This window comes from Felis catus, chromosome B3, assembly GCF_018350175.1.
Source record: "Felis catus isolate Fca126 chromosome B3, F.catus_Fca126_mat1.0, whole genome shotgun sequence".
Taxonomy (NCBI): domain Eukaryota; kingdom Metazoa; phylum Chordata; class Mammalia; order Carnivora; family Felidae; genus Felis; species Felis catus.
The window spans coordinates 137,135,586-137,162,096 of record NC_058373.1 but is presented as its reverse complement, the minus strand read 5'-3'; the positions used below and the strand labels follow the sequence as shown (position 1 = coordinate 137,162,096).

Here is a 26,511-nt window from a genome sequence, read left to right as displayed (position 1 = left end):
TGCCGTCTGGGCAGGGACCCTAGCAGGGCCGACTGGTCAGGCTGAGCCGGGGGGAGGGAGGAGGTGATAGAAGCGGGCTTGGCGGGTCCTGGGCAGAAGCCCACCTGGTTTGCCGAAGGGGCTTGTGGGGCTGGGGAGCCTGGAGGGAGCCTGCTCCAAAACTGGAGGCTGCAGGACTGAGACATACAGAGGGCCAGTAACCGGGAGAGGGAGACCTAGGGAAGCCCAAGAAAGACTCACGAAGGGGAAAGGAGGGGACGGGGAGGCCAATCCAAGAACTGTGTGTGTGTGTGTGTGTGTGTGTGTGTGTGTGTGTGTCTTAGGGGAGAGAACCAAGGGCTGAGGTGACCATTCAAATAGCAGACATTCTCTCTCTCTCTCTCTCTCTCTTTCTCTCTCTCTCAAAATAAACAAATGAACTAAAAAACATTTTTTTAAACATCAAAAAAAAGGGGGGGGGGCGCCTGGGTGGCTCAGTCGGTTAAGCATCTGACTTCAGCTCAGGTTATGATCTCATGGTTCATGGGTTCGAGCCCCACGTCGGGCCCTGTGCTGACAGTGCAGAGCCTGCCTGGGATCCTCCCCCTCCCTCTGCCCTTCCTCCCCCACTTGCACACACGCTCTCTCGTTCACTCTCTCTCAAAATAAATAAATAAACTAATTTTTTTTTTAAAACAAAACCATCAAAGAGACAGACATTTTGTCTCCTTTTCCAGGCCTGGCTGCATAGAGCGCCAGTCTGGACACGGACTCGAGGCCAGGGCTGGCTGTCCAAGTGCCATGGTCCCCCATTTCATCCATGGTCTTCCGGAGCCATTGCTAGAACAAGGGATTAGGAGCCAGAAGGCCTGATTTTCAGTCTCGGGTCTCCTAATCTTCTGGCTAGAGGAACCTCAGTTTCCTCTTACGTAAAATGGGTCTCGCAGCACCTAACTTACAAAGTTGATGTGAAAAATGCAATATATCCATCAGTAAGTATCTTTTAATAATGCACAGTAATAAGCCTTTACCGAGTGTGGCTTCGTCTCTGTGCCCTCCCGTGTTCCAAGCAGACCTGTGCTCCTGGACGCGGGGACTGGCATGGTCACTAACATGTTCCTAGATCTAGGATAGAGACCTCTCCCAGGCCCAGCATCTCGGACAACCAAAGAGCGAGGGTACAGCCGGAAGCCCCCTGTTCCCCCCTCACCCCGACGCGTGGCCGCACCATAAAAACGTATTCAGGCCATGCCCCTGCCGCAGGCTACTGCCTCAGGTCTGTCAGCTCACTGCGGTGTCCCCAGACTGGACAATCATCTTCACCTTCCTAACCCTCTACGGACACCAGGCCCAAATCCATGGGCCTCGAATGTTCCCATCTACAGGTGGTCAGGGCAGCCCCAAGTCTAGGCCGCTGCCCCTCGATGGGTGCTGGGAAGGGGCTGGTCCTCCCACGGCCACTGCTCTCCACCGGCACCCACCTCTGCAAAGCCACCTTGGCCCATCAGAACCCTAATGGTTCCTCCCCGGCAGGGGTGGGCAGCCGTTTGCGGAGATTGAAGGCCTGGCCTCCCTGCGTGGCCGGCCTCCGCCGTGGCCTACTGACCCCTGGGCGTTGTCTGAGCTCAGGCACTCCCGGTGCAGCCCAGTACTGCTCAGCAAGCATCCCCACCTGGCCGCAGCGCTGTCCCTTTCCGGCCTCTCCCGCGTGTCTCCCGTGGGAGTTTGCCCAGAAGCAGAGTATGTCTGCAGCAGCCAGCAGGTGTGGTCCAAAGACTCACACAGGTCCCACCCTGTCATTAGCAAGCAGGGTTCTTCCCTCCCAAACCAGGGCACAGACCCAGATTCTGGGTCAGCATCTGCCCGGCTGGATCTCAGGACCAACGCCCTCACCTTAGCCCATCGCGTTGCCATGGCCGCGTGTCCATCCACACCCCTCAGTGAATGGAGCCCCACAGCAAGCCCTCCCACCTCCTCCACTCGGTGTATGCGGCCCAGATGCACCCCAGAGGGCAGGCCTGCCCCCCAGGGTGAGGGAAGGTGGCGGCTCACGGCCTCCTGCAGGGGCTCCTCCTGATTCTCGCAGCTCGAGCCCCACATCCCCACGGCCTGGTTGGTATGGTCTCTGAGTGTATCAGGATGTGGCTGCCCCAGGCCTGGGAAAGAGCCAGGGTCCCCTCTTTTCTAGAAGGCTTCGCTGGGTCGTCTGCTCCGCACAGCTCTGAGGATGCGAGTCACATCTCTGCGTAAAGTAGCATCCCAGAGGAAGGAAACACTTCTCTCTCTGCCCGTCCCCTGCTCGTGCTCTCTCTCTCTCTCTCTCTCTCTCTCTCACTCTCTCGCAAAAATAAATAAACATTAAAAGGAAAAAGAATGAAGGCAGAAATCTCCAGAGCAAATGTAGGGATGAGACGATGTCCTTGTGTTCTACCCTCTTCGTTTCCCAGGAAGGAGAACGAAGTCTCCTGCAGCAGTCATCAGATTTGGTTCCCGGGTCATCTCTCACGTCCAGCAGGGGAAGGAGGGTATGTCTCACCACTACTTCGTTCTAAACTTGCTTCAAAAAACAATACACTCTTGGTCCTGTGGTCACATAAGACCTATTATGAAACGTCACTAAGCGCGGGGGCGGGGGGGGCATATTTGAATGATTTTTCTGCTCATGAGAATTAGTGAGAGAAAGCAGAACTGAAAAGAGGCACCTTGCGTTCCTCATTCTTCCCTCCTGCGGTCATTGGGTTTGAAAGAGAAGAGAAGAGTTTCATTTTATTTCCAATCTCGTCAAAATTACTTCTCAGGTAACACCTGTTCCTTAAAGACAACTCAGAAAGTGCAGAAAACGAAGGGGAGTCCAACCCCGCATAGTCTCACTACTCCCACGCAACACGCGGCCGGAAGGCAGCTTGTGACTTTCTTGAATGAGCACGAACTTTGATGGGAGTGTTTGATTCCCGTTATCCCTAAGAGAAACTATCTATGCAATTATTTCTCTTCCCCTAAAGGACTCCATGCGAGCTCACGCAATGGAACTGATAATTGTAGAGTACTCGAAAAAATCGCAAAAGCAAGAAACGGGGGGATGAGGGGAAAGACCCCAAGAAACCCAGCTATCTGCCTCTTCCCATCGGTGACAGCGGTGATGTTTGGGCTGAGTATTTAATGTCAGGACTGCGGGTTGGTGCACCTGTAGAATACTCCAAGTCCCAGATCCACAGCGATTGGGAAATACGGTGGTTGCAAAAGATATAAATGGACTTCATTAGAGAAGCCACAGCCCAGCAGGTGTGGTCTAAATATCATGCTGCTGCCTCCGGGGATGAGGAGAAGCCCCCGAGAAGTGGCGTGGCCACTGCTCCCAGAGTCTCCATCACCTGCCCACTCAAGCCAGCTAATTTTATTGGCCTTCCGTCCACATTACCAAGAGGCCATGGAAGTATAAATAATAAAGCAAGAAGACCAGATCCATTTGGCTGGCTCAGGGGATTTCTCCCGAATGCACTGTGAGTATGATATCTTCTCTTTGGAAAAGCCCAGTGTTGTTTGTTTGCTTGCTGTCTGTTCCAAACAAAGTTTGCTTTCGACCGTGGGAAAATGCGGCGCCGTCCCAGGGTGGGTGTCTTGAAGAAATCCCGGAGCCCCTCTCTTGAAGAAGAGCCTGATTGAGTAGGGATTTCCACTCTGATCCGGCAAAATGCATGTCGTGACCTTAGACAGCTCCTTTGTCCTCTGTGCCTCTGTTTCCCCTTTATGGCACAAGTGGCCCCGAAATCGATGGTCGCTCAGCCTTCCCAACGTGCATGTTCCCTCATCCTGGAATGAGGTCACTGAAGGCAGGAGAAACGGGCCAAAGAGCCGGAAAGTGCTTGAGGATTTGGTGAAGTCTGTGGGGCTGGCTGTGGTCATCGCCTCTCAGGAGACACAGCTCCATGTTTAGGCTCCAAGGAAGGTCACAGGGGGCGTTGCACCTCTGCCCCTGTGCCTGGCACGGAGGGAAGGCTCAAAATATCTCTTAAAAGAATGAAGGCACGGGGCACCTGGGTGGCTTAGTCAGTTGAGCCTCTGACTTCGATTCAGGTCATACCTTGTGGTTCGTGAGCTCGAGCCCCGCGTCGGGCTCTCTGCTGTTAGTGCAGAGCCTGCTTCAGATGCTCCCTCCCCCCATCTCTCTGCCCATCCCCTGCTCGTTCTCTCTCTCTCTCTCTCTCTCTCTCTCTCTCTCTCAATCTCTCGCAAAGATAAACAAACACTAAAAAGGAAAAGAGTGAAGGCAGAAATCTCCAGGGCAAATTTGGGGATGAGACGATGTCCTTGCGTTCTACCCTCTTCGTTTCCCAGGAAGGAGAACGAAGTCTCCTACAATAGTCATCAGATTTGGTTCCCGGGTCAGCTCTCACGTCCAGCAGGGGAAGGAGGGTATGTCTCACCACTATTTCCTTCTAAACTTCCTTCAAAAAATAATACTGTCTACTCTGTCTAAAGCGATCTCTTCTTAAAACGGTATTAACCCCTGGGGCGCCTGGGTGGCTCAGTCGGTTAGGTGACTGACTACGGCTCGGGTCATGATCTCACAGTTCATGAGTTCGAGCCCCGTGTCAGGCTCTGTGCTGACAGGTTAGAGCCTGGAGCCTGCTTCGGATTCTGTGTCTCCGTCTCTCTCTGTCCCTCCCTGCTCATTCTCTGTTTCTCAAAAGTCAATAAATGTTAAAAAAAAATTGTTTAAAAAATGGTATTAACCCCTTAAAGTAGGTAGACCACAGAGCGTGCCTGGGACATCTCCTCAAGCCCAGGGTTTGGTGCCAGTCTTTCGGGATGCCAAGGCACATCTTTAGGAAGGGTCCCTCAGGTCCCGCAGTCCAAGGGAAGGCATTAAGTTTATGCAAGTACTGTGCCTTCCGTGGAGAACTCTGGAAGGGACTGGAAGAAAGCTGGGGTCTCAGAGGGCCCGTGGTTACACAGGGCATGGCAGGACGCCTCTGTCCAGCCTGTGCAGGAAGAGGCCCCTCATGGAGCAAATAGCACCGTAGCTGGCTGGCAGTCACTCAGCAGGGCTCCGGCCACTGGAGAGGGGAGCTCATCCAAAGCGCCCTGAACTTTTCAGTCTCATTGGCGTGAACACAGACACTACATGAGCTTTTTCTTGCCAGGTGGCTCCAAAGAGACCCCAACCGCTGTGCATCAAGTAGTTCTGATTCCCACGTGGGCTGTTGGCCGCTGTAGTGTTTTTCCCAAACTACTGGTAAGAGTAAGAATGAAAGGACTTTCAGCATTCTTGTTGAAAGTGATAGCATGTCCCACTCTGCCCACCCCTTAGTCCCTTTGATGGGCAGATCCCGGTTACTAAGCTCATCAGTATGGTGTGGGAGGGGAGACCAGAGCTCGCTGCGGCAGCCCTGCTGGCCTCTCCCTGAGGCACCCCTGCCTGGGCTCTCCCCGCAACCCCCCTGCCTGGCCTCTCCCCACAGCAGCCCTCCACATGCAGACTGAGGCTACCTGAGCTGCTCATCCAGAGGGCTCCTCACCTGGCTTGGACCTGTCTCCAAGAGGAATGACTCCTGAGTCAGGGCCATACTATTTATCTATTCCTAACTGAAGGGAATTGTTTCCTGAAATTAATAGGAAGTGTGGGACCAGGATGGTCAGAGAAGAGTTGAAAGACTGATTCCCCCAATGTGGCTCCAACCAGGTTCAGATCTTGTTCTTTTTCTTCTTATTTTGTTTATTATTTTATTAGTGAAACAACAAAACACACACACACACACTCACTCCAAACTAAAAACCAACAAAGAATTGCTCAACACCGGCAGTCTATCAATTTATTGGGAAACAACCAGTTGTTCAGCTATTTTAATGAATGAAATAAAAGTTAGCCTACTCAGGCATCTGGGACCAGAGCCCATCTGACAAGTCTGAGTCAGTTTAGAGCCCGTGATGACAGATGGAGAGGCCCAGAAATGGGGCTACTGTGGGCCATTTGGGGGGAAGAGAGGCCAGGCTGTTGGGACTCAGTGGGGTGGGGCAGGAGGCCAGTGAGGAGGTGGTGCAGGAGGCCGGTGAGGAGGTGGGGGACGCAGGCTCATGGAGGTGGGGGAAGCTGAGACCCGGCCGGGGTGTGGTCCGCGTCTGCAGGGCCAGGGGCAGTGAGATGAGTAGTCGCAACTAGTGAGGAGGAAGTCAAAATGTCACTCCCCTCCCCATTTAATAGATGAAGAAACTGAGGCTCTGAAGGGTTAATAGGCTTATTCCGTGCCACCTAACAGACCCACAAGCAGGAGAGGACCGATATCTACACTTGTAATTCCATAATCAGTTCTTGTTCCAAGAGCTTGGAGAAGTAGAAAACACTTGTAGGGACCACTAACCAAACATCGCTTTAAAAATGTGGTGTGTGTGTGTGTGTGTGTGTGTGTGTGTGTGGTCTATGCCAGAAGCTTCCAGCAGCTTCCCTTCTCTGCTCCAAGGTCTGGCCCCCTGCCCAGACCCATACTCCACTCCCGGTAAGTTGCCCAAAGGCTTTGCACCTCACCTGGCTGGTGAACCTACTGCCGAGAATGTAGGTTCTTTCAGCTCCTTGACTGAGGTAGATAAGTTCTCCACTCCTGGGTATCGAGAACTAGCATCCATACAGGCAATTATCTATTCGGAAGACAAGAAGCTTCTATTTTTAAACCACACAAATTTTGTAAATAGTCTAACCCACTAGCCCGAGAGATCGACTCCTTTCTAGTTTCTGTGTTCTTTCCTTTATCTGAAACATCCCAGGGATTTTATGAATCTTCCTTTTTATTACCTATTTTCAGACAGCTCCTACAGCCCTTGTGCATCACCATCGATTTTTAATTTTTACTAAAATATACATCATGAGGAGTATAAGATGCTGAGAGATCACATAAGCTGAGAGAGGGGAATGACCTTTCTGAGTGTCACACAGCCAAGAGATCTGAGATCAGAGCCCAGAGTCCTTACTGCTTGGTCGTTCAGGCGTTTTTTAATATACATTTGTATTTTTTAGGATGCTTTTGGCCTTGAGTAGCTGACTACATTACTCACACCAGCACCACTGGGAGTCTGGAGGCAGGGCGGGCTCTGAGTTCACCTAATCTGTGGCCCAGCTCTGGTTTCTCTGCAAAACCCTACATGTCCCTTCTCTGTGTTGGCTTTGCCCCAGAGTCACTTCCCCCATGGGGCAAATGGTAGTCCCTGGCATCCACACCTTCCTGCCCAGGACATCCAGAGAAAGAGAGAGTGCAGCACCCCCATATGCCAACAAAGAGCCCCAAAATTCATTCATTGGATCACATAAGTCATGTGCCCCTCCCTGAACAGCCATCAGGGCAGAACCTCACCGCATCCTGCTTGGATTGGGCCCAGCTCCTGAACCACCACTGTCAGGGCCCCCTTGGAGCTGGAGATAGAGCCCTGCCCCTGAGGCACATCGGCTGTCTGTCTAAGGAGCGGGAGATACCTAGAAATATAAAGTCCTGTTAGGAAAATGGAAGAAATGGGTAGGATTCACTAGAATTTTCAAACACTGGGTCAGAGCCTCTTTGAAGACCCTGTCCACGGTGCTGAAGGCTGTGTCCAAAGGACCTGGCATAGAGGGTTTGAGGACATGAAGAACTTGGGGATTCAGGGCACCCCTAGGTGTAGATCCTGTTCAGGTATTTAGTTACCCTCTTAGTCACTCAACTGGAAAGAGCCCACTAGGTGGGCTCAGTTCCCCTAGGCTGGGGATCCTGAGGTTGGTTGCTAATAGCTCACAACTCCCCTCCCCATTCTGGAAAATTGCCTTTGGTGGGTAGGAGCTAACTGACCTGGGAAGTTCTACTCCAGGCCCTGCATCTTGGGGGCAGACTGACCATAGCCACTGACAGTTGTCCAAAAGCCAGCCCCCTTTGTCTCACAGGGTCAGTGCTGCCATATGGTTGATGCTCCAGAGCCCTCTCTTGTGGATCAGGCCAAGTCTCCATATTACACGGGGCCACATCCGTGCTCAGTTCTTTCCCTCTCTGTCCTGCTTGCCTCACTTCCTGAGGGACTCCTCCTACACAGGCAATGAATTCCTGAATTCTCCCTGCGGGCTCTGCTTGTTGGGAACCCACTCTAAGACAACCATGAACAGTCTTGACTGTTGAGGAGCACATTATTTCCCATGGATTGCAGATAAATAGAGATATAAGTTACAGGAAAACACACAGTAAAAACAAAGGACGGAGCAAAGAAATATAAATTGGTGTAAAAATCATTGACAGTAGCATGTCCAGCTAGAGAAGTCAACACACTTTTTAGAATATCATGCTTTTGGCATCTCTCTGTAGCCTTAGGACTGGAAATTGGGGAAAAGCAGAAAATGAAACGTTTGTCCCCCAAAAGCTCAGTCTTATTGGGAGATGCTGTGCTGAGAAGTGGCAAAAAGGAGCAGGAGTCCTGGGGCCAGGCAGATTTGGCTTTTCTTCTCTATAACACTGCCTCTCTTTCCTGGAAAAGGGATATGGAAAGAGGTTTATTAGAGACCTGGGCTCTCCTGGGCTGGGTATCCACCACTTATAGACCATGTGATATTAGACAAAGGGATTTGTTTATGCAAATTAGTCAGGATTTTTGTTTGGTTTTAAGGAAAAAATCCAACTCAAACCAGCCAACCCAAAGGGAAATTTACTGGCTCTTATAACTTGGAGAAACAGAAGTGAGTGGGCTTCGGGTGAAGCTTGATCCAGGGACTCCAAAGATGTCACCAAGTATGTCTCCTCATTTCTTTCTTTCCATCCTTCTCTCTCTTCTTTCCTTCTGTATATGGAACCCATGGCCACACTGAGTTCTAGGACTGTATAATGAAGCCAGACACCCCAAAGTTAAGAGTATTGTGCATTCTCAGGGAAAGACAATGACTTTCCTGATGCTGGTCATTCTCATCCCTTAACCAATCAGTGTGGCAGTGGATGGAGTATTCTGATGGCCTAGCCCCAGTCACATGCCCACAGTGTGGGGTAGTCTTATTATGATCCAATGTAGTGGAGGGAGTTTCTCAAAGGAATTGAGATACCATGATTATAGGATGGGGAGAGGAGTACAAAACCAAGAGATTTCTTCTACACTCAGTCGTCTCATTTATGAAATAAGGACAAATGTTTCTAGTCCCCAGAGTGATTGTAAAGCGTAAATGCTAAAATGGATGTCAAAGAATTTATAAACCTCACTGTGCTACTTCTTTCATCTGGTCTTTATGAATAATATAAGGGCAGTAGGATTGTTTTGTTCTTTTTTCTACTAACCTCAGGTCTACTACTCAACAGGACAATCGCCAAAGAAAATGAACCCCATCTTGGGCCTGGGCCTACTTTTGGCTGGCCTTCTCACTGTGGAAAGTCTTCAGCAGCCCAACCTCCCTCTGAAGAATCATGTACCAGTGAGCCAGATCGAATCATGGAAGGGAAGGAGGGCAGCCCAGGAACTCACAAAGCGGAACACAGAATTCGGCTTCAAGCTTTTCAGGAAGCTGGCGTCCAATAGCCCGGACAAGAACATCTTCTTTTCCCCCTTGAGCATCTCTTCAGCCTTTGCTATGCTATCTCTGGGTGCCCAGGATTCCACCCTGGATGAGATCAAGGAGGGTTTCAACTTCAGGGATATTCCAGAGAAAGACCTTCATGAAGCCTTTCATTACCTCATCCACAGGATAAACCAGGAGGGCCAGAACCTGAAGCTGAACCTCACAAACACCTTGTTCATCGACAAGAAGCTGAAGCCACAGAAGAAGTTTCTGACAAATGTCAAGAACCAGTACAATGCAGACACCGTCCCCGTCAACTTCCAGAACTTGGAAGATACTCGGAGGCAGATCAATGACTATATCAATCAGAAAACCCAGGGGAAAATCAACAACCTGATCAAGAATATAGATCCTGGCACTGTGATGCTTCTTACAAATTGTATTTTCTTTCTAGGTAAGGCTTGGGGCATGTTGGCATGGAAAGGATAGGATGACCAGTAGACTTAGATTAAAAACCTGGGTTGGCCACTTGCTTGCTCTGTGACCTTAATTCATATGTAATGAAATTATCAGAACTCCACTTTCCCTATCTGCAAAATGAGTACCTTTATTCACAACTCATAGGGCATTTATTGGGATCCAAAGTAAAAATGTATGACAAACTAATTTGGGGAAGTCTAAATTATTCTCCATATGTGCATTTTCATTATTACTGATTATCCTAATACAACATTGGTGGTAGAGATTGGAGTGACATTCTTTTCCCTGTTTCTTAGATGAGGGATGTGTAGCTTGGAAAGAGATTGATTTAGGGTTACAAAGCCAGTCAAAGCAGGACTAGTCAGGACTAGATTCTAGTCAGGACTAGAATCTACTTCTCTTGACCCACAGGCTGTGCATTTATAGCACTCCAAGTAGACACCCAGGATGGTAATTGTGTTGATGATGGCGGTGAGGTTCACTTTGGCGGGTGCCCTGGTCTCCTTGTCACATTTTGTAGATGTGACAGATCTACAAGGTGAGAGGCTGAATCTGAGAGTGAGAGACTGAAAAAGAAGATGAAAGAATATTCCCAAATCTAAGTTTTACTTACCACCCCCCCAACCAGTCACCACCACACATAGCCACTCACATGCCACATGCACACTCAAAGGTTGGCCAACATAGGCAAGAATCAGAGGCCAACAGCCCTCGGATCAGGCAAGATCATGGCGGGGCTATCAGAAACATGGTCCTGAATATGGAAGTTCAGTTCTTCCCAAATCCACAGTGAAACTGATGGCATAGAGGAAAAGAGCAGAGGGAGAGAGGAGAATCTGGAATTTCCCAAAGTTTCTACATCCCCTAGATTTTAAAAGCAATGGCAACAATGAGGCTGATGATGACTAGCATGCACTCAATACTCAATGTGCAAGGTCATTGATCTGTGCTGCTTTTCCCACTCAGTCACACAGCAGCCCTCTAAGGTACTCATCAATCTCTTCATTCTTCAGACAAGGACGCTGAAGCCGAATGCAATTGAGACACTTGTTCAAGGTCATCCTTCTGGAACAGTGAAGTCAGAAGTTGAATCCAGGGACTTGGCCCTCAGGGTCCCATACTGGGGGCTCTGAGATTAGTGGGTGTGAAAAGACCCAGGTCTCACTTTATGCTAAATGGTATCAAAGAGTAGTCAGGGTCAAAATGGAGGGGTCCAAACACCCAGCTTTGAGTGTTTTCTTCTCTTCAGTAGGCTCCCCAAAGCAGCTTGTTCCATCAGTTTTCTCAGTCCTACCTGAGGGCAGCTATTCCAGGACTGACTTAGAACAGAGCTGAGTATTTTCACTCACATAAGACCAAATAGTTCCTACTAAGTATAACCCAGGCCTCTCTACTGGGACACAATCCAAGGGCTGTCTCAGCCTCAACAGCACCTGGGCTTCAGGCAGTCCACAGGTTCCCTCTCAGCCCCACAGCCCTGATCATGGCTTCTTTGGGAACTGACAATCAGACCCATGCCGCCTTACCAGGAGATTTCAGGGTATGGCACATGGGCAAGGATTCCCAGAGACGTGTCCTGATATCCCAGAGTATCCAAACCCCGTCCTTGAATCCACGTGGACAGAGATCATTGGTTAGCTGGGTCCAGTCACCTCTTCCCTTTCAGGAAACTCATGTCACTTTGTCCTTCTTCAATCCTAAGCCAGGTGGAAACAAGAATTTGATCCAAAAGCAACTAAAGAGGAAGACTTCATCCTGGATGGAAACAAGTCAGTGAAGGTGCCCATGATGTTCCGCGGGGGCATATATGAAGCCGGCTATGATGAACAGCTCTCCTGCACTGTCCTGGAAATGCCCTACCAGGGCACCATCACTGCCATCTTCATTCTTCCTGATAAGGGTAAAATGAAGAATGTGGAGGAGGCCATAAAGACGGACACTTTGGTCAGATGGAAAAAACTAACAACACGAAAGTAAGAGGGTGCCTGCCATACTCAGCAACTCCCTTCTTCCTTTTTACTTCTTCTAGCCCAGATCTATTGAGCTCTAACCCCATGACCAAGTCCTATTTTGGGCTCCGTGATGAACTTGTATTTTGGTAGGAAGTAGACCAGAAAACGAGTCCTAGGAATATAGCGAAACACTTGTTCTTAGAGGGAGATGGTTATATCATAAGAGTGGAGTGGACAGAGAAAAATCATGGTGGGCAGTGGTGGGGGGCGGTGCTCTATGGAGCAGGTGGCATTGGGGTTAAGTCTTCAAGGCTGAACAGTGGCGTGTGAGGATGAGAAAGAAGTGATGGAATCCTAGGCAGAGAGAAACTGCAGGGACAAACATGAGGTGTCAAAGGGAGTTGTCTGTTGTACACAGAATCATGTTTTTAACTGTAATGTTATCATAAAACGGGTGAAGTGCAGCCCAAATAAGTTATACTAATAACAGTTGAAGGACTAAAGTGAGTAACTAATTTTTTTAAGCATAAAATTAGAACAGATTTAAGATGAGCTTACAGAATTCTTCTCAGGCACTTGCTTAATAGTAGATGTTCTTGGGAAGAGTAAGGGCTGGGGACTCGGAATCAGTGTCGACTTGGTGTCAGTGTAGATGTGCAAGGTGCCTGGGGAGCTTCAGGGCCAGGACAAGCATATGGCAGCTGGAAGTGCACAGGAGCGTATCCCCGGAGGAACTGTTGAACACATGTTGGATCTCTAAATTGAGCTGAAAGCTCATGAAAGAGAAATTCCAGTTCTGAAGGCCTCAGATAAAGTCACTGTATCAGAATGGGGAGGAACAGCAGGCTAGATGGTAGGTCTTCCCAAGAGGGCTGCTATGTCTTGGGATCTGCACAGCACCTCCTGATCCTCCCTGCTGAAAACCAGGGCCCGCGGTGGGTAATGGCATCTGGGCCCCGAAACGGGAGGAAGTGTCTGGGTTCCAACCTTAGCTGAGACCCAGTTTTCTCTTCTGTGGCATGGTCCACTAACGCCGGCCTCAAAGGACTCTTGAGGGGATCAAATGTGCAGTAGCAAATCATGACCCTACGGAAGGCACAGACCTTCGCCTTCCAACGGGTTGAAGAGGCAGGGTTCCAAAGTTCTCAGAAGAGCATCTGAACTTCAGGTTTATTGAAAGACAGGCGTCTTGTAGGTCTGGTCCCCTTACCTACGTGGTGAACCTCTGGGATGGCAGCCCATTGGTTGAAGATGAAGGCACATCTCTATTAACCTGGGGTTGCCACCAAGGAGGCTGGCAGTTTCCAGCCTGTGCCCTCCTGTTTCTGAGTTCACAGAGGTGCCTTGGGGAATGAAGGGTGTGGAAGGGTGTGAAAAGTGGGCTGCACGCCCTCCACCCACACTTTATCCAGAAGTCCTGGCTTCATGAGACGTGACCTCCATAAGGTCATATTTCTCTTAGTATTCAAATTATGATGACCAGAGACCCTGCAGCTGGGCTGGAGGGACTCAACATCCCCATCCCTAGGCTATTCCTGCCAGTTTTCCATGGGGCGCAGCTCTGGTCCCAGCAACTGGTGCTGCGTGTGGCCTGTGCCCAAGCCCCTCTGCAGCCCTCGGAGCTGAGACTGCCATCAAGACACCGCTAACTGCAAGCAGATGTTCCTGGAAAACTGTGGCCATCTCTCTGGTTTCGGGAGAGGGGCCCACACTCCACCCTTTGTGAGAGAGGCCCTTTGAGATTTCCTGCAGACCAACACAGGCCTTCCTGGAGGTTTGGGCTTAACACAACCAGAGATCTTCGCAGAGGCCCGGGGATACTCATAGAGCATAGAAGCGGCTTCTTGTGAAGTCCAAGCACAGGCTGCTCATAGGGGTTCCTCCACAGTGCATCCTAGCTGGCTCCTGTTCCTGACCCTCCCATATCACAGTAGGACTGCAACCGCTTCCCAGGGGACTCCTGGCACCAACTCCTGTGACCCCCGCCCCACACCAGGAGCATATCCTTCACGAAGTGGACAAAATGACCGTTTTCAGCCCTAAGCAAGAGCGTGTCGAGCCTCTCTGGTCAGCACCCTATTGTGGCTCCCCATTTCACTCAGAAAAAAATGACCCAGCTTGCCTGATTCTTTTGTCTCCTTCCAAGTTTCTCCAATCTTCCCTGTGTCTCAGCATCCCTAATTCCTCCAAGTTGATCTGGATTTTTTCCCATCGCATGCATTGCCTCCTTATACACAGGCTCCCCATCTATGCATCGATGCTTATGGGATGCTTTTCATCATCTGGGTTTTCTTGTCTGTCTTCCCTGCTAGAGCACACACTCAAGGTCACGAGTTTTGCCTCTTTCGTTCACACATGCATCCAAGCACCTTGAACACCATCCCCTGTATACAAGAGGCACTTAATTTGTTGAGTGAATGAATGAGTGGGAATTCACCAGGCCTGTGGCTGGTATTTAAAGCCCTGACACTGAATGAGATCCTTCTGGAGGGAGGAAAGATAGAAAATAAGAGGACCGAGGGGGTGGGGCTTGGAGCATCACAGACAGTACAGATGGGCGATGAGGTGATGCTGGCAAAGGGGGAGAGAAGGAGTGGCCGGTGAAGGAGAGGGAGCTGGAATGCTTCCACGTGGAGAAAGGGGACCCACTGTCTGGGAGCTGTCTCCTGGGTCAAGCAAGCAGAGGTCAACAGTGGCCCTGGACAGTGGGATGTTGATGGCAAAGGTCTAGGTGGAGTGGGCCGAGAAATAGTGGGAGAAGTAGAGATCTCTGGCAGAGATGATTAATTTCTGCTATGAAAAGGAGGAAAAGGAATGGGCTGGGAGCTGAGAGGTGACTCGGGGCCAGGGGTGATGAGTTTGCTTCTGTTCTGTAGGATAGAGGTCATCAGAGAACATGACCTATTCCTGGGGGGTGATCAGGCAGATACCATTTATGATGGGGGCTGCAGAAGAAGAGAAGAAATGTGGGCAGGAATGAGGTTGCAAATAGGCAACAAGAAATAGAGTTTAGAGCCAGGCGGACAGGAACCCAGGGCCCATGGGTACCCCAGGGCCCCTGGCCCCAAGCCCCAGGTGGGGAGGCCGATCCGGATTCCACCTGCAGAGGATGAGAAGCCACCAACTCATGGGTGAAACGAGAAATACTTTGCTGGTTGGTCACCGGCTGCTCAGTGCCTACACGCATTTGCTTTAGCATCCTTCCTGCCTCATGCTTGCTGCGATTGGCATCATCATTTCACCCAAGTGGCTTAAGAACGTGAGATCATTTGTTCCAAGAGTCAGAATGGATTTGAACTCAGTTCTGCCTGGCTTCAGATCCCAGGACCTTGCTGCCTCTGGCATCTGGCTCGCTGGGTCAGGACTGGTTCAGGGCTTGGGCAAGGCTGAGACCACGGTGGGGACACCTCAACGTCTGTGGCCCATGGGGCCCTGAAACAGTGGAAACTTGAGAACATTTCTGTGGATGAGGGCTCTGGGGCAGGTTTGATAGGGAGAAGGGACATAGTTGAGAGGTGTTTTGAAGCCAGGGTCCCAAGGTCAGAGTCCCTCTTCACTCTGGGGACAGAGAGAAGGTCTGAGACCCTCAGTGCTGAGAGGGCCAATGTCCCACTCATCCCTGCCTTGCGCCTGCCCAGGGAAGCAGGGACACCCTGCTGCTCACCTGTTACTCCCATCTCCCCCAGGGTCGTGGACATATCTTTGCCCAGATTCTCCATCACCGGGACCTATGACCTGAAGAGGACGCTGTCCTACCTGGGTATCACCAAAATCTTTGAGGAGCATGGTGATCTCACCCGGATCTCCCCTCATCGAAGCCTAAAAGTGGGTGAGGTAAGTGGGCCTGGCCTGGATGCCACCCCCTCCCACGGGGAGCCTTCGCACAGCCCTGGGCCAAAGCCATTGTCACAGCAGCCAGCCAGGTCTCATCCCTCCAGTCAGGCCGGGTGCCAGTCCAGCTCTGTCCTTAACCAGCCATGTCATCCTGGGGGGACCACGTAACTTCCCCATGCCTCATGTTTCTGGTCTTTGGAGTTGGAAATACCAAGCTCCTGATGCTATTTTGGAAGTCGATTCTGTGCAACGAACGACTGCTCAGGACCTGGAACATTTATTAAGGCCTAGGACTGGTCTAGCTCGGACCCAGAGTCTGTCCCAAAGGCCTCACGGGCTTGTTGGGAGTAAGTCACAAACATGTTCTACATGAGCAAGCCAAGGGCCCCGTGATTTCCAACGAGGCTGAACGCCTGTGTGCTGGGGACAGAGAGAACCGCATGGGGTGGTGTCCTGGGATATAGCAGATCTCAGACAGGACCTTCAGTTAAATCCAAATTTCAGATACGTGACAAATAGTTTCTTTAGTCCAGAATATGGGATATACTTGCACTAGAAGAAAGTCATCATTTCCCCGAAATTCAACTTGAATGGTACATGCTCTATTTTATCTGGCAACCCTACTTTTAAGGTAAAAGGGCGTTGGGGGGTTGGGGAGATTTCAACAAGCAGGGATAGGCGTAGGGAGGATCTTCCATTAAAGGGAACGGCTTGGCCAAAGGCTTGCAGCCTGGAGAGCACGGCGTCCCGAGTGGTGGAGACTGGCTGGTGCTACATGGGAAGTTCAAGCCGATCCGGGAGAGATCTTGGTCGCCAAGCCCAGCTGACAGCAGGCACTGATTCAAATTTATTTCCCACTTTGCCAGAGGAAGAAAGACAGTTAATAGAATTTTCTCGCTTTTAAGTGCTTCCTCCCGTAAAGAGTCAATGCCAGCTACCCCTTTCCGGCAGGCTTTTATTCGGTTCAGTGGCTCATTTCTTTTCCACAGTTAGACGTGCTGATGGCTGTGATTCTATGTGTCAACAACGGCTACCGGCCCGCTAGTGAAATTGATAGAATTCCGTAGAGTGGAATGCAATGCGTCAGTATTCCGGGAAGCCCATCCATCCCCCCCAGGGCGGGTCACCTGGTCACAGATGTCGGTGTCCTGGGGTAGATCTGGGGTCTCGGTCATCTCCAACGGCTCCCCCAGAATCTGGCTTCCTGTCCTCCAGGCAGATGAGAGGACTATGGACAGGACTTGGTGGGGATACGATCTCCTCCCTTCCATCTAGCTGAGGTTCAATAGACTCCTTCTGCCCTTACACCCCTCGACACTTCCCTGTAATTCACGGAAGGTTAGCAAACCACCCCACCCTCCCCGCTGCAGCTGGCACTCCCCTCGCCTCACTCTTTCCTTCACACTGTTTGCCCATATCCTTCTGTAATGACGGCAGAAGACCGAGGAGCCCCGGGGCAGCTGGCCCCAGCCAGGTTACTGCCGTGCTGGGCAGCCTTGGCCGAGACCTCTCCCTCTCCGGAGCTCCGAGGAGCTTGGTGACACTGACCGCACCCCTGATTTCTGCAGGCGGTGCACAAGGCAGTGTTGAAGATGGATGAGAAGGGGACGGAGGGCGCAGCGGGCTCCGGAGCACAGACGCTGCCCATGGAGAAGCCGCTCTCCATCACTATAAACAGATCCTTTTTGGTGCTTATTGAGGATAGCGTCCTGTCTACTATAATCTTCGTGGGAAAGATTACTAATCCTACTGGGGCGTAACGGGGACTTCCAGCGATGGCTTGGGGCTGAGAACGTTTTGTCTGCCTGAGATCGGGATTGAGGACCTTCTAATCTAATCCTACACCATCAAGAGCTCCCAAGAACACCGTCCACACAGGCAGCCCGGCTGGCTTTGGGGGCTCCTGTGCCTCAGCCCTCTCCCTGCCCTTTCTAGTGTGGGATTCGGACCCCCCACCACCACCCACTTGGCTGGCTGTGATCTTCTCTCCCCGGAGAGGCAGAGGGGCTCCGTGATTGAATAAACACCCCCTCAGTTCTGCCGTCCGTTGGTGGATAATTTGGGGAAAGCAATGAGATGACACGAGCACCCAGACTTTGGAGGGAGAGACACTTGGGTTCACATCTGAGGAACAGAGTGTCTCTGGGAAAGCCACATACCTCCTCTGAGCCTCTATTTCTGTGTTCTTGAAACGAGGGCAGTGACAAGTCCCTTCTGGGGCTCTGAGGAAACTAGCAGCCTTCGTTAGAAAAGTTAGTTCCCCCTGGTGAGCCCTTAGCCTTGGATCTTTGGTGTGCGATCTACAAAGTTATGTCGCCCACGGTGTCCCCATGGGAACTCCAGGATCAGCCAGGCATCCAGTTGGAGGGTAAAGTAGGGGTGGGGCTGGCCCAGCGCTGGGGGGTGGAGCCTGGAATAGCAGCGACGAGGGTTCAGGGCCAGGTGTATCTGATTCCAGAGCCCACAGGGAAGAGCCTGGGGTTTGAACCTGTTAGCGAGCTCAGCTCAAGAGTGAATGGGGTGGGGGGAGGGGGTTCCCTGCACCTGCATAGAAAATGTGGCCCCTCAAGATCTGTCGCACATGCCCATGGAGCTATCTAGGTTAGAAGCATGGGAGCCCTCGTTTCCAACGAGCTGATTCCTTTGCCTCCTGCCGTAAATGCCCACTGCCCACGTGTTTTGGGAGGAGGGGGTCCTGAGTGGCGTGGCCACGAAGAAGCCTGAGCTGGCATCAGCTGGCGTCCCCTGGGGGTACCTAGCAGCTCACCGCTTACTGTGCCTTTTGTGTTCCGGTCACAGCTGCCCCGTGGGGTGGCCAGAATGGACAGACGTGGAAACTGAGGCAGAGCCATAAAGTGATTTTCCTACGGCCTTGTGGTTTGCCGTGGGCCACAAGCACTTGTCTTCTGGGCCAGGGCAGGGAGGGGTTCCACGTGGACTTGGGGGCCTGGCTAGCCACTCCTGAGCTCCTCTCCCAGCTAAGAGAGCTGCCCAGTCCACTTCAGCATGGGTGTATCCAACAGGCACCCTCTCTTCCGTCCTGGGCACCCCCAGGGCCCTGGAGACGCAGCCCACACGTAGGCTGGCGGAGGAGGTCGTCTGGAGAGGGATTGGGCTACTTTACAGAGTGGTGAGGGCTAAGATGGGGGGGCACCGGAGTAAACACCCCTCTTTGAGAGGGTGGGAGACAGAGAAGGCTGAGACCCTGTGCCAGTGACACAGACGTGGGGCAAAAAGCAGGGAATCCCTGCAGAGCACATTGTTGACGGTCACCATTTCCCCTGCACCAGCCTGAGGGAGGTGGGGGGGGGGCGGTGGGAAGACACCAGATACACACGGGAACCCTCAGTGGTCGGCTCGGGTCTGCGACATTATCCACTGGGGACAAGGGACAGTCAGACAAGCCACATAGTAGCTGGGTGGCTTGGACATGTCACTTAACCCCCCTGAACCTCATTTACTTTACTAAAACACGTGTAATAATACCTAGGTCCTGGGGCTGAGGAGCTCTGAGGGTTACAAGGCATGACATGCAATCCATGCCCGGCACATGGCAGGCATTCAGCAGTGGCCCCTGTTACGCTCTCCTCCCACCGTCCCCCAAGCGTCTGAGATGACGAGCTCTTTTCCAAAACTCAGTGCTCCGGGCCCTTGCCTTGGCATTCCCCTCTACTGGGAATGCCCTCATCCTGCCTAACGAGCTCCTGCTTGTCCTCCAGCGCCCAGTCCATTAGGATATCTCTCTGAGACCGTCCCTACCTTTCCGGCATCTTCCAAGCAGCCTCTCAATAAAGCACTCGCCTCCATGGCTCCTGGGTCTGAATTTCCCCTCCACCCCCACGCGGGCTGCAATCAATCCTGCATTATTAAGCAGCGATTTATGGGGCGACAGCCTGTGCACTGGTGGCCGTTACAAACAGACCTGGCCCCTGCCTCCGTGACATTACTATCCAGCGGGAGAAACAGCGGTGAGTTGCAGACACACACACGTGCATTTCTGATCACGAGCTCCGGTGAGCATGAAAAAAAAGACAACCCTGGGGGCCTTCCAAGGTAGGTAACGGGGGTCCGACCCGGTCTGGGGGCTCCGAGAAGGCTGAGACATCTCCAAATGCTGGGAGCTTATCTGTTCTTGAATCGCCACAGTTAAACCCGCACACAGGTATGATTGCCTCAGTGTGGTCAGCGATCTAGAAAATGCTGGCTGGGCTTCCAGATAGAAGTTGAGCACAATCGGGGCGCCTGGGTGGCACAGTCGGTTGAGTGTCCGACTTCAGCCAGGTCACGATCTCGCGGTCCGGGAGTTCGAGCCCCGCGTCGGGCTCTGGGCTGATGGCTCAGAGCCTGGAGCCTGTTTCCGATTCTGTGTCTCCCTCTCTCTCTGCCCCTCGCCCGTTCATGCTCTCTCTCTCTCTGTCCCAAAAATAAATAAACGTTGAAAAAAAAAATTAAAAAAAAAAAAAGAAGAAGAAGTTGAGCACAAGCTCCAATGCTCACTGGTCTTCCCTCTGACCAACTTTATTGTCAAAGTGACTGTTGCACATCTTAAACACTTTTCAGAAGATGTCCCACCTTCACAGACATACTTTTGCTCTGCACGACAGAAATAAATCCTATCGTGGGGGAAAGAAAGAGGAAGAGCTTGGAGTGGGAACACAGACAGATTCCGCCAAGCAGGGGAAACAGCAGGTGCAGAGGACCTGGGGCAGGCAAGCAGCAGGGATGAGGAACTGAAATGAGATTAATTTGGCCAGAACAACAAAATAAAGCAGGAGGAGGTGGGCAGTGAGTGAGCCTGGGGCCTCGGGGGCTACAGGGAGAACGCTGATCTTTAGCCCAAGAACCACGGTGAGTTGTCACCGGTGCTGAGCTGAAGGGTGTCTTGGGCAAACACATGTGTTTATAAGTGTCCCTCTGGCTGCAGACTGGCTTATAAGACACTTATAAGTGTCCCTCTGGCTGCGTCCCTCGGCCCCATTGCCTGGGCCATGTCTGTGTTTGCTGCAATGAAAGACTGGCACAGCAGTCCCCTTGCTCTGGACACGGCCAGCCCCCCTCCAGAGCCCCCCACTCCTCTGGGATGGAAGGCCACCGCCCGGGGGGACTGGCCATGCCTGCTTCTCCCCCTGGGGATTGCCGCCTCCCTGCACCTGCTCTCTCCACCCCACCCTGCTCTTGCTCCCCATTCTCTGCTACGCCCACCAGCTCCTTTCAGCGTGTTACTCCCGCTTCCAGAAAGATCCACGCCTACTTCTGCTAGAACACCTTCACAGGCCACCTGTTTGTGGATGGACTGACCCCACGGATGAATAAGTGAGTAAATTCGCCTTTGAAGCAACCAACACTGACTACCTGCCTCCCACGGGACTGGCATCGTGTCGGTTTTTCCACCAAGAAACCGACCCGCCAACCCTTCAAGCTGGGCGACGGTTCCATTCTACAGATGAGAAAACCGAGGCTCAGGAAGACCACGTAACTTGCCCAAGTTCCCACAGCTGGAAAGCCACAGATCTGGGACTAAATGCAAGTCCCCTGAGCATTTCAGTTTTTCTTCGTCCACCCCCCCCCCCCATCCAGCAAATATTTTCTGAGTGTCCGTCCTGTGCAGGGACCGTTCTAGGGGCTTGAAACGCATCAGTGGACAAAACATACAAAGCTCCTTGCCCCCCCCAAGGGTTCCAAGCTAGCAGACAGAGGCATACGATAAACAATAGGGTTAATAAATGAAGAAGACAGGTGAGGGTGGTCGAGGTGCCGGTGGGGTTGGCGGGAGTCAGCTCGGCCTCCCTGAGAAGAGGATGCCTACTGCTCAGATGGTAGATAGATTCTGTGATTCTGCTCTCCACGGCTTCTGTGGCATGATCAGCTTCCGGAGACTTCTGGCCCCAGGGATGCCCGCCAGGAGCGTACTTGACGATAGGAGCAGGGTTACAGCCCCAGCCCAGAAGGGAAGTGCCCCCATCAGTGTCCCTCCTTTGCGATGACGGGGTGGCCCCGGATGATCTCCAAAAGCCCTCCTGTCTCCAACAACACTTTGACATTCGTCTTGGAAACGATAGAGCCTGCTCCAAAGTTTCACTGCCATGCGTTCATTTAGCCAGCAAATACTTAACAAGCATTAAGTGTGCCAGGCATGTTCCCAGGCGTGGAGAAGCCGGATGAGAGCTTAGGGGCCCGTGGCCCTGCTGCCTCCCATTCTGGCCCAGCTGGGTCACATCAGTGCTCAGGGGCGACAGTAGGAGTGTGAGGCCGGGACTCCCTTCTCTTTGGGAAACATGCTGTCTATTTCCACTCAATTTCCTCTTTTAGTTTCAGTCCCAAGCAGCTCTTGATATTGCGGCTGAATCCACACCTCTTTTGTGCTACTCTTTACTCAAGATGGATCTTTAAATGAGTGTACGTTAAAAAGAAAGCAATCGGTTCGAACAGAAAAAATAGTATCTGGTTTTCTATAGATGATAGGCATCATCTATAGAAACGTATATGCATCATCTATACATCCCAGGACGCCATGATGCCTGGTGCGGCCGTCTTCCATTTCAGGGACTTTGTCAGGGGCTTCAAGCGGCTGGAGGTGGGCGGGAGGTCCCGGAGTCGGACAGACTGAAGTTCGCATCCCAGCTCTGCCGTGTATTTGGTTCGTGACATTAGGCAAGGCACTTAATTGTGCCCAATCCTTGGTTTTTCCTCTGTGAAGCGGGGATTATCATATTCATCTCAGAGGATATTTGGGCAGGGGAGGGGGTTACATTAATGTAATGCATATGAACCTACTTTGCACACAGTAGGCACCCATCCGCATTAGTGACGCCTGGTAAAGGCATCCAGAGCCAGGGAGGAAGGCTACTGGGTGGGTGTCTCTCAAGGTAACCTTCCGGCACAGGTAACCTTTCGGTTGGTTTCTCTTGGTGGGATGCCAACGAAGGAATCCCAGATTCCAAGACTGGGCAGGGAAAGAGTCCCGGCAGGGTGAAGATCCTTCCTGGAACAGGAAGCCTGTGTCTCTTGGAATGTTGAAACAGTGACCTCTTTGCCAAAACCAACAGAAAACAAAGGAACAATGAGACAAAACTCCTCAGGGCCTGAGGGTCCGTGTGGATCTACCCCCGTCCCCGCCCTCAGCCTGGCTCACGCGGCCACTCTGGGCGGGCTAAGGGATGAGCAGGGTTGCAGCAAGAGAGCGCAGGGGGCTCTGGGGAGCACCCCCACCACGGGACAGGTGCTCACGTCCACACTGGGTAATGTCGGGTCCCGACAACATTGTGAGGTCGCCCTCTTGGCGAGCTTCTGAACAGCAGCTTCTAGTTGACGTGACATGGCAAATTCCAGCCTCCAGGCGTCCCGTGTGCCCCACGGTCCCAGCAGGAATAGGCGACATTAAAAAAATATATGCGGGGCGCCCGTGTGGCTCAGTCAGTGAAGCAGCCGACTCTTGGTTTCGGCTCAGGTCATGATCTTGCGGGTTCCTGAGTTCGAGCCCCGCATGGGGGCTCTGTGCTGCCAGTGCAGAGCCTGCTTGGGATTCTCTCTCTCTCTCTCTCTGCCCCTCCCCTACTTGTGCCATCTCTCTCTCTCTCAAAATAAATAAATAAACTTTAAAAAATATATGAAAAAAGTACCAAGATATAGCCAGATTTAAAAAGTGATGGGAAGATCCATGTAAACCAGAAATGGGGCAGAATCATAAAGATGTGTGAGGTAGGCAGAAGATCTGACAACCAGGAACAGAAGAGTCTAGAGCAGCCTGGGTGCGGCAGGAGAGGCCCCGAGGAGGTGGACAGACTTGGGATAAGTCTCCATCTAGATGGGACCTGGGATGGGCCCGTGGGATCTGCGTCCAAGGCGTCATTTCTCCAGCAGCAGGATTGGTCTTGTGAATTTGGGGAGAACCAGGGGTTTGCTTTTCCCAGGACCTGAGGTGTTCAGAGCCAGAGATAAGAATATCTCTGAGAGCTTCAGAGAAGCCCCAGAGAGATTCTCTTTGCGACCTGAGCGGAAGTCGTGCGGGAAGGAAGCACCCAGCGCCCCTCACTCCTAAGTTGGCTCATCTTTCCCTGGAAAGTCTGACTCAGTAGTTCTAGGCGGGGCCTGGGAATGTGCATTTTAATGAGAACACAGGTTCTCCTGACAATTAACCCAGCCTGGGAAACTCCATCCTTCAGGATGCCAACCTGTCTCACCAACTGTCGGCCTTTACAAAAGTCCCTGGGTGTGGGCCAGTCAGCAGAGCCTGGCCCTTCGGGTTCCCTACGTTCCTCCCACTGCCCTCCCACCTCCTCCCCCATCTTTATACTCCCTTTATTGTTCTCCCTCTCTCCCCGTCACTCACCGATTATGGTCCCTGCCCTGGAGGAAGCCACACAAGATCCAGACTGTGCACTCGGGGAGACAGACACCCGAGGAGGTAAATTGCAATGGTTTGCTCCAGGTGTGGGCGAAGGGAGGGGCTGACTTTCCGTGGGATCTGGAAGACTCTGCGGGGTGGGAAGTTTGGAGCTGGAGCCGGCAGGATGCAAAGCAGCTTGTCAGAAGGGGAGGGAGGGGAGAGCAGCCTAGACAGACTGAGAGTCAAGTGCAACCATACAGCTCAGGGGGAAGAAATGACAGGGCCGTATTCATTCTACTGTAGTTCGTCTTTTTTTACTTCGTTTACGTAGAGTAAGGGGCACAAATATTTCTGCCTGTTATTTCTTCCAGGCTTTTTCTCTCCCACCCCCTCCTTGCCTAGGACTCCAGCTGCCCATCTGTTCGTCCGCTTGCTTTCATTTCACAGATCACTGGGGCTCTGTTATTTCCCTCCCCCCGCCTGCTCTCTTTTAAGTTTGGACAGCTCCTATTGATGTGTTTTCAAGCTCACTGAGCTTTTCTTTCAACCATTTAGATTTTCTCTTATAATCTTTTTGGTCTGGATTTTGTTGTCTCTCTTTACAACGTGTTGACACTTGTTTTGGAACAGCCAACACAAGTACACGCAGGACTTTTTTTGTTTGTTTGTTTAATCCTGTCCAGGATCTTATCATGGTTTATCATCTTCTCATGATAAAATGTTGCATTGCAGATCAAGTGTGTTAAGGTGTCTACAGCGGCTTTAAACTAAAGTTAGTTGAGCCCTAATGTCAAGATGTGACAATTCTAGGGTCTCTACTGAATGCCTTAGGTGCTCATTGACATCCCACAACTGTGTCCAGTCGGAACCTCCCTCCCTCCCCGTGCTATGAGAACTCTGGAAATTGTTCTGTTTAGATCTTCATGGCGGTTTTGGGGTTTTGCTTTTGCTTTCGGACCGTCCTGGTGGAATTTCACTTTACGCACGCAGCGCTGAGAGCTTAGCTTCGGACCGAAGCTAATGCACACTTTTCCTGCACAAATCATAGCTGCTTCCGCTTTCCTAAACTCTGAGACCGTCAGCAAGCCTCTGCTTGGGTTTCCCTCCTTGTATCTGGAAAGTGTCTTTAGACAGAATATTGGGACAATCACAGGGCTTCCCTCATTTGTTTGCCTTCTCTGCCTGTTGTCCAACGTCTGAATTGTCTCACATATTTTTTAGGGTCTCGATTATTTCATGTATTTTACCTAATTTTCTATGGTTTTAAATTTTGTAATGTTTATTTATTTTTGAGGGGGGAGGGGCAGAGAGAGAGGGAGACAGAATCCAAAGCAGGCTCCAGGCTCAGCTGTCGGCACAGAGCCTGACATGGGGCTCGAACCTATGAATCACGAGTTCATGACCAGAGCCGAAGTTGGACACTCAACAGACTGAGCCACACAGGCACCCCCAGTTTTCTTTTTTTTTTAAGTTTATTTATTTATTTCTTTTTGAGAGAGAGACAGAGAGCACAAGCAGGGAAAAGGCAGAGAGAGGCAGGGAAAGGGAGAGAGAGAATCCCAAGCAGGCTCCGTGCTGTCAGCTCAGAGCCGACGCAGGGCTCGATCTCAGGAACTGGAAGATCACGGCCTGAGCCGAAATCAAGAGTCAGACGCTTAACCCACCGAGCCACCCAGGCGCCCCTTTTGTCCAAGTTCAATGTCAGTTACTTTGTCTTGGCCAACAATATGTCAACTCAAATTTCATAGATGGGGATGCCATGTAAGTATCACCTTAATTAAGACCCTGCAAGGGTCTTTCTCGCTGATGTCCAAGCAGTATCACCTCTCAGAGGTAAATTGCCCACTTAATTTATTTCAATTCATTCCTTCCTCAAACCCTTAACTGAGCCCTTTGTACTGGCCACACCGTGATGTACAGCAGGTACAAGAGGGACAAGTTCCCTGTGACTCCTTTAATTTTGCATCACACAAAGAAATGTGAAACTGTAGCCATGGTAAGTATCTCACTAAAAAATTAATAGTACTGTAAAAACGTTTCGAGGGGGGAATTTTCCTCATCTGAGTGTCAGAGAACTTCCTTAAGGGTATGACACGACATAGGACCTAAACAGTAGAAAGACATTAATGGGGGGTGGGGGGAGGGCAAGGAAAGTTTGGTGAGGGCAGCAGGGCACAACAAAGATCACCTGTGAGGATCAAAAAAATGGGTACAACGGTTGGACGCAGCAGTCCCGAGCAAGGGGCTCTGACATCTGAACTGAAGTTAGAGGGGCCGGTGGATCCCAGGTTGTGCAGGCTGGATGGGACACTGGTACCCGCTCTAGAAAATGGGAGGCTACTGGAACACGTGAAAAGAGGTAAGCGATGTGTCGGCGTGGAGAAAGAGGAAGAAGGACACACAAAGATGAGCCCTGGGCTTGAATAACTAGGTGAGCGGGAGCGCCGTGGACG

The 26,511-nt window shown here is 51.5% G+C and overlaps 1 protein-coding gene across 3 annotated transcripts; it reads left to right on the top strand.

Annotated features, from left to right (window-relative positions):
• Positions 1 to 3,240: 3,240 nt before the first annotated feature.
• SERPINA12 (serpin family A member 12) lies at positions 3,241 to 17,773 on the top strand. Of its 3 annotated transcripts, XM_019833591.2 has the most exons (6): positions 3,241 to 3,479; positions 8,593 to 8,714; positions 9,270 to 9,920; positions 11,649 to 11,919; positions 15,585 to 15,732; positions 17,301 to 17,773. In XM_019833591.2, exons 2-6 carry the CDS (start codon positions 8,705 to 8,707, stop codon positions 17,490 to 17,492), a joined length of 1,272 nt encoding a protein of 423 aa, XP_019689150.1. In that variant the 5' UTR covers positions 3,241 to 3,479; positions 8,593 to 8,704; the 3' UTR covers positions 17,493 to 17,773. The 3 variants fall into 3 exon arrangements, with proteins under 3 accessions (XP_019689150.1, XP_003988021.1, XP_019689151.1); XM_003987972.3 differs by lacking the exon at positions 8,593 to 8,714; XM_019833592.2 differs by lacking the exon at positions 8,593 to 8,714 and having other exon boundaries at positions 9,254 to 9,920.
• Positions 17,774 to 26,511: the final 8,738 nt, after the last annotated feature.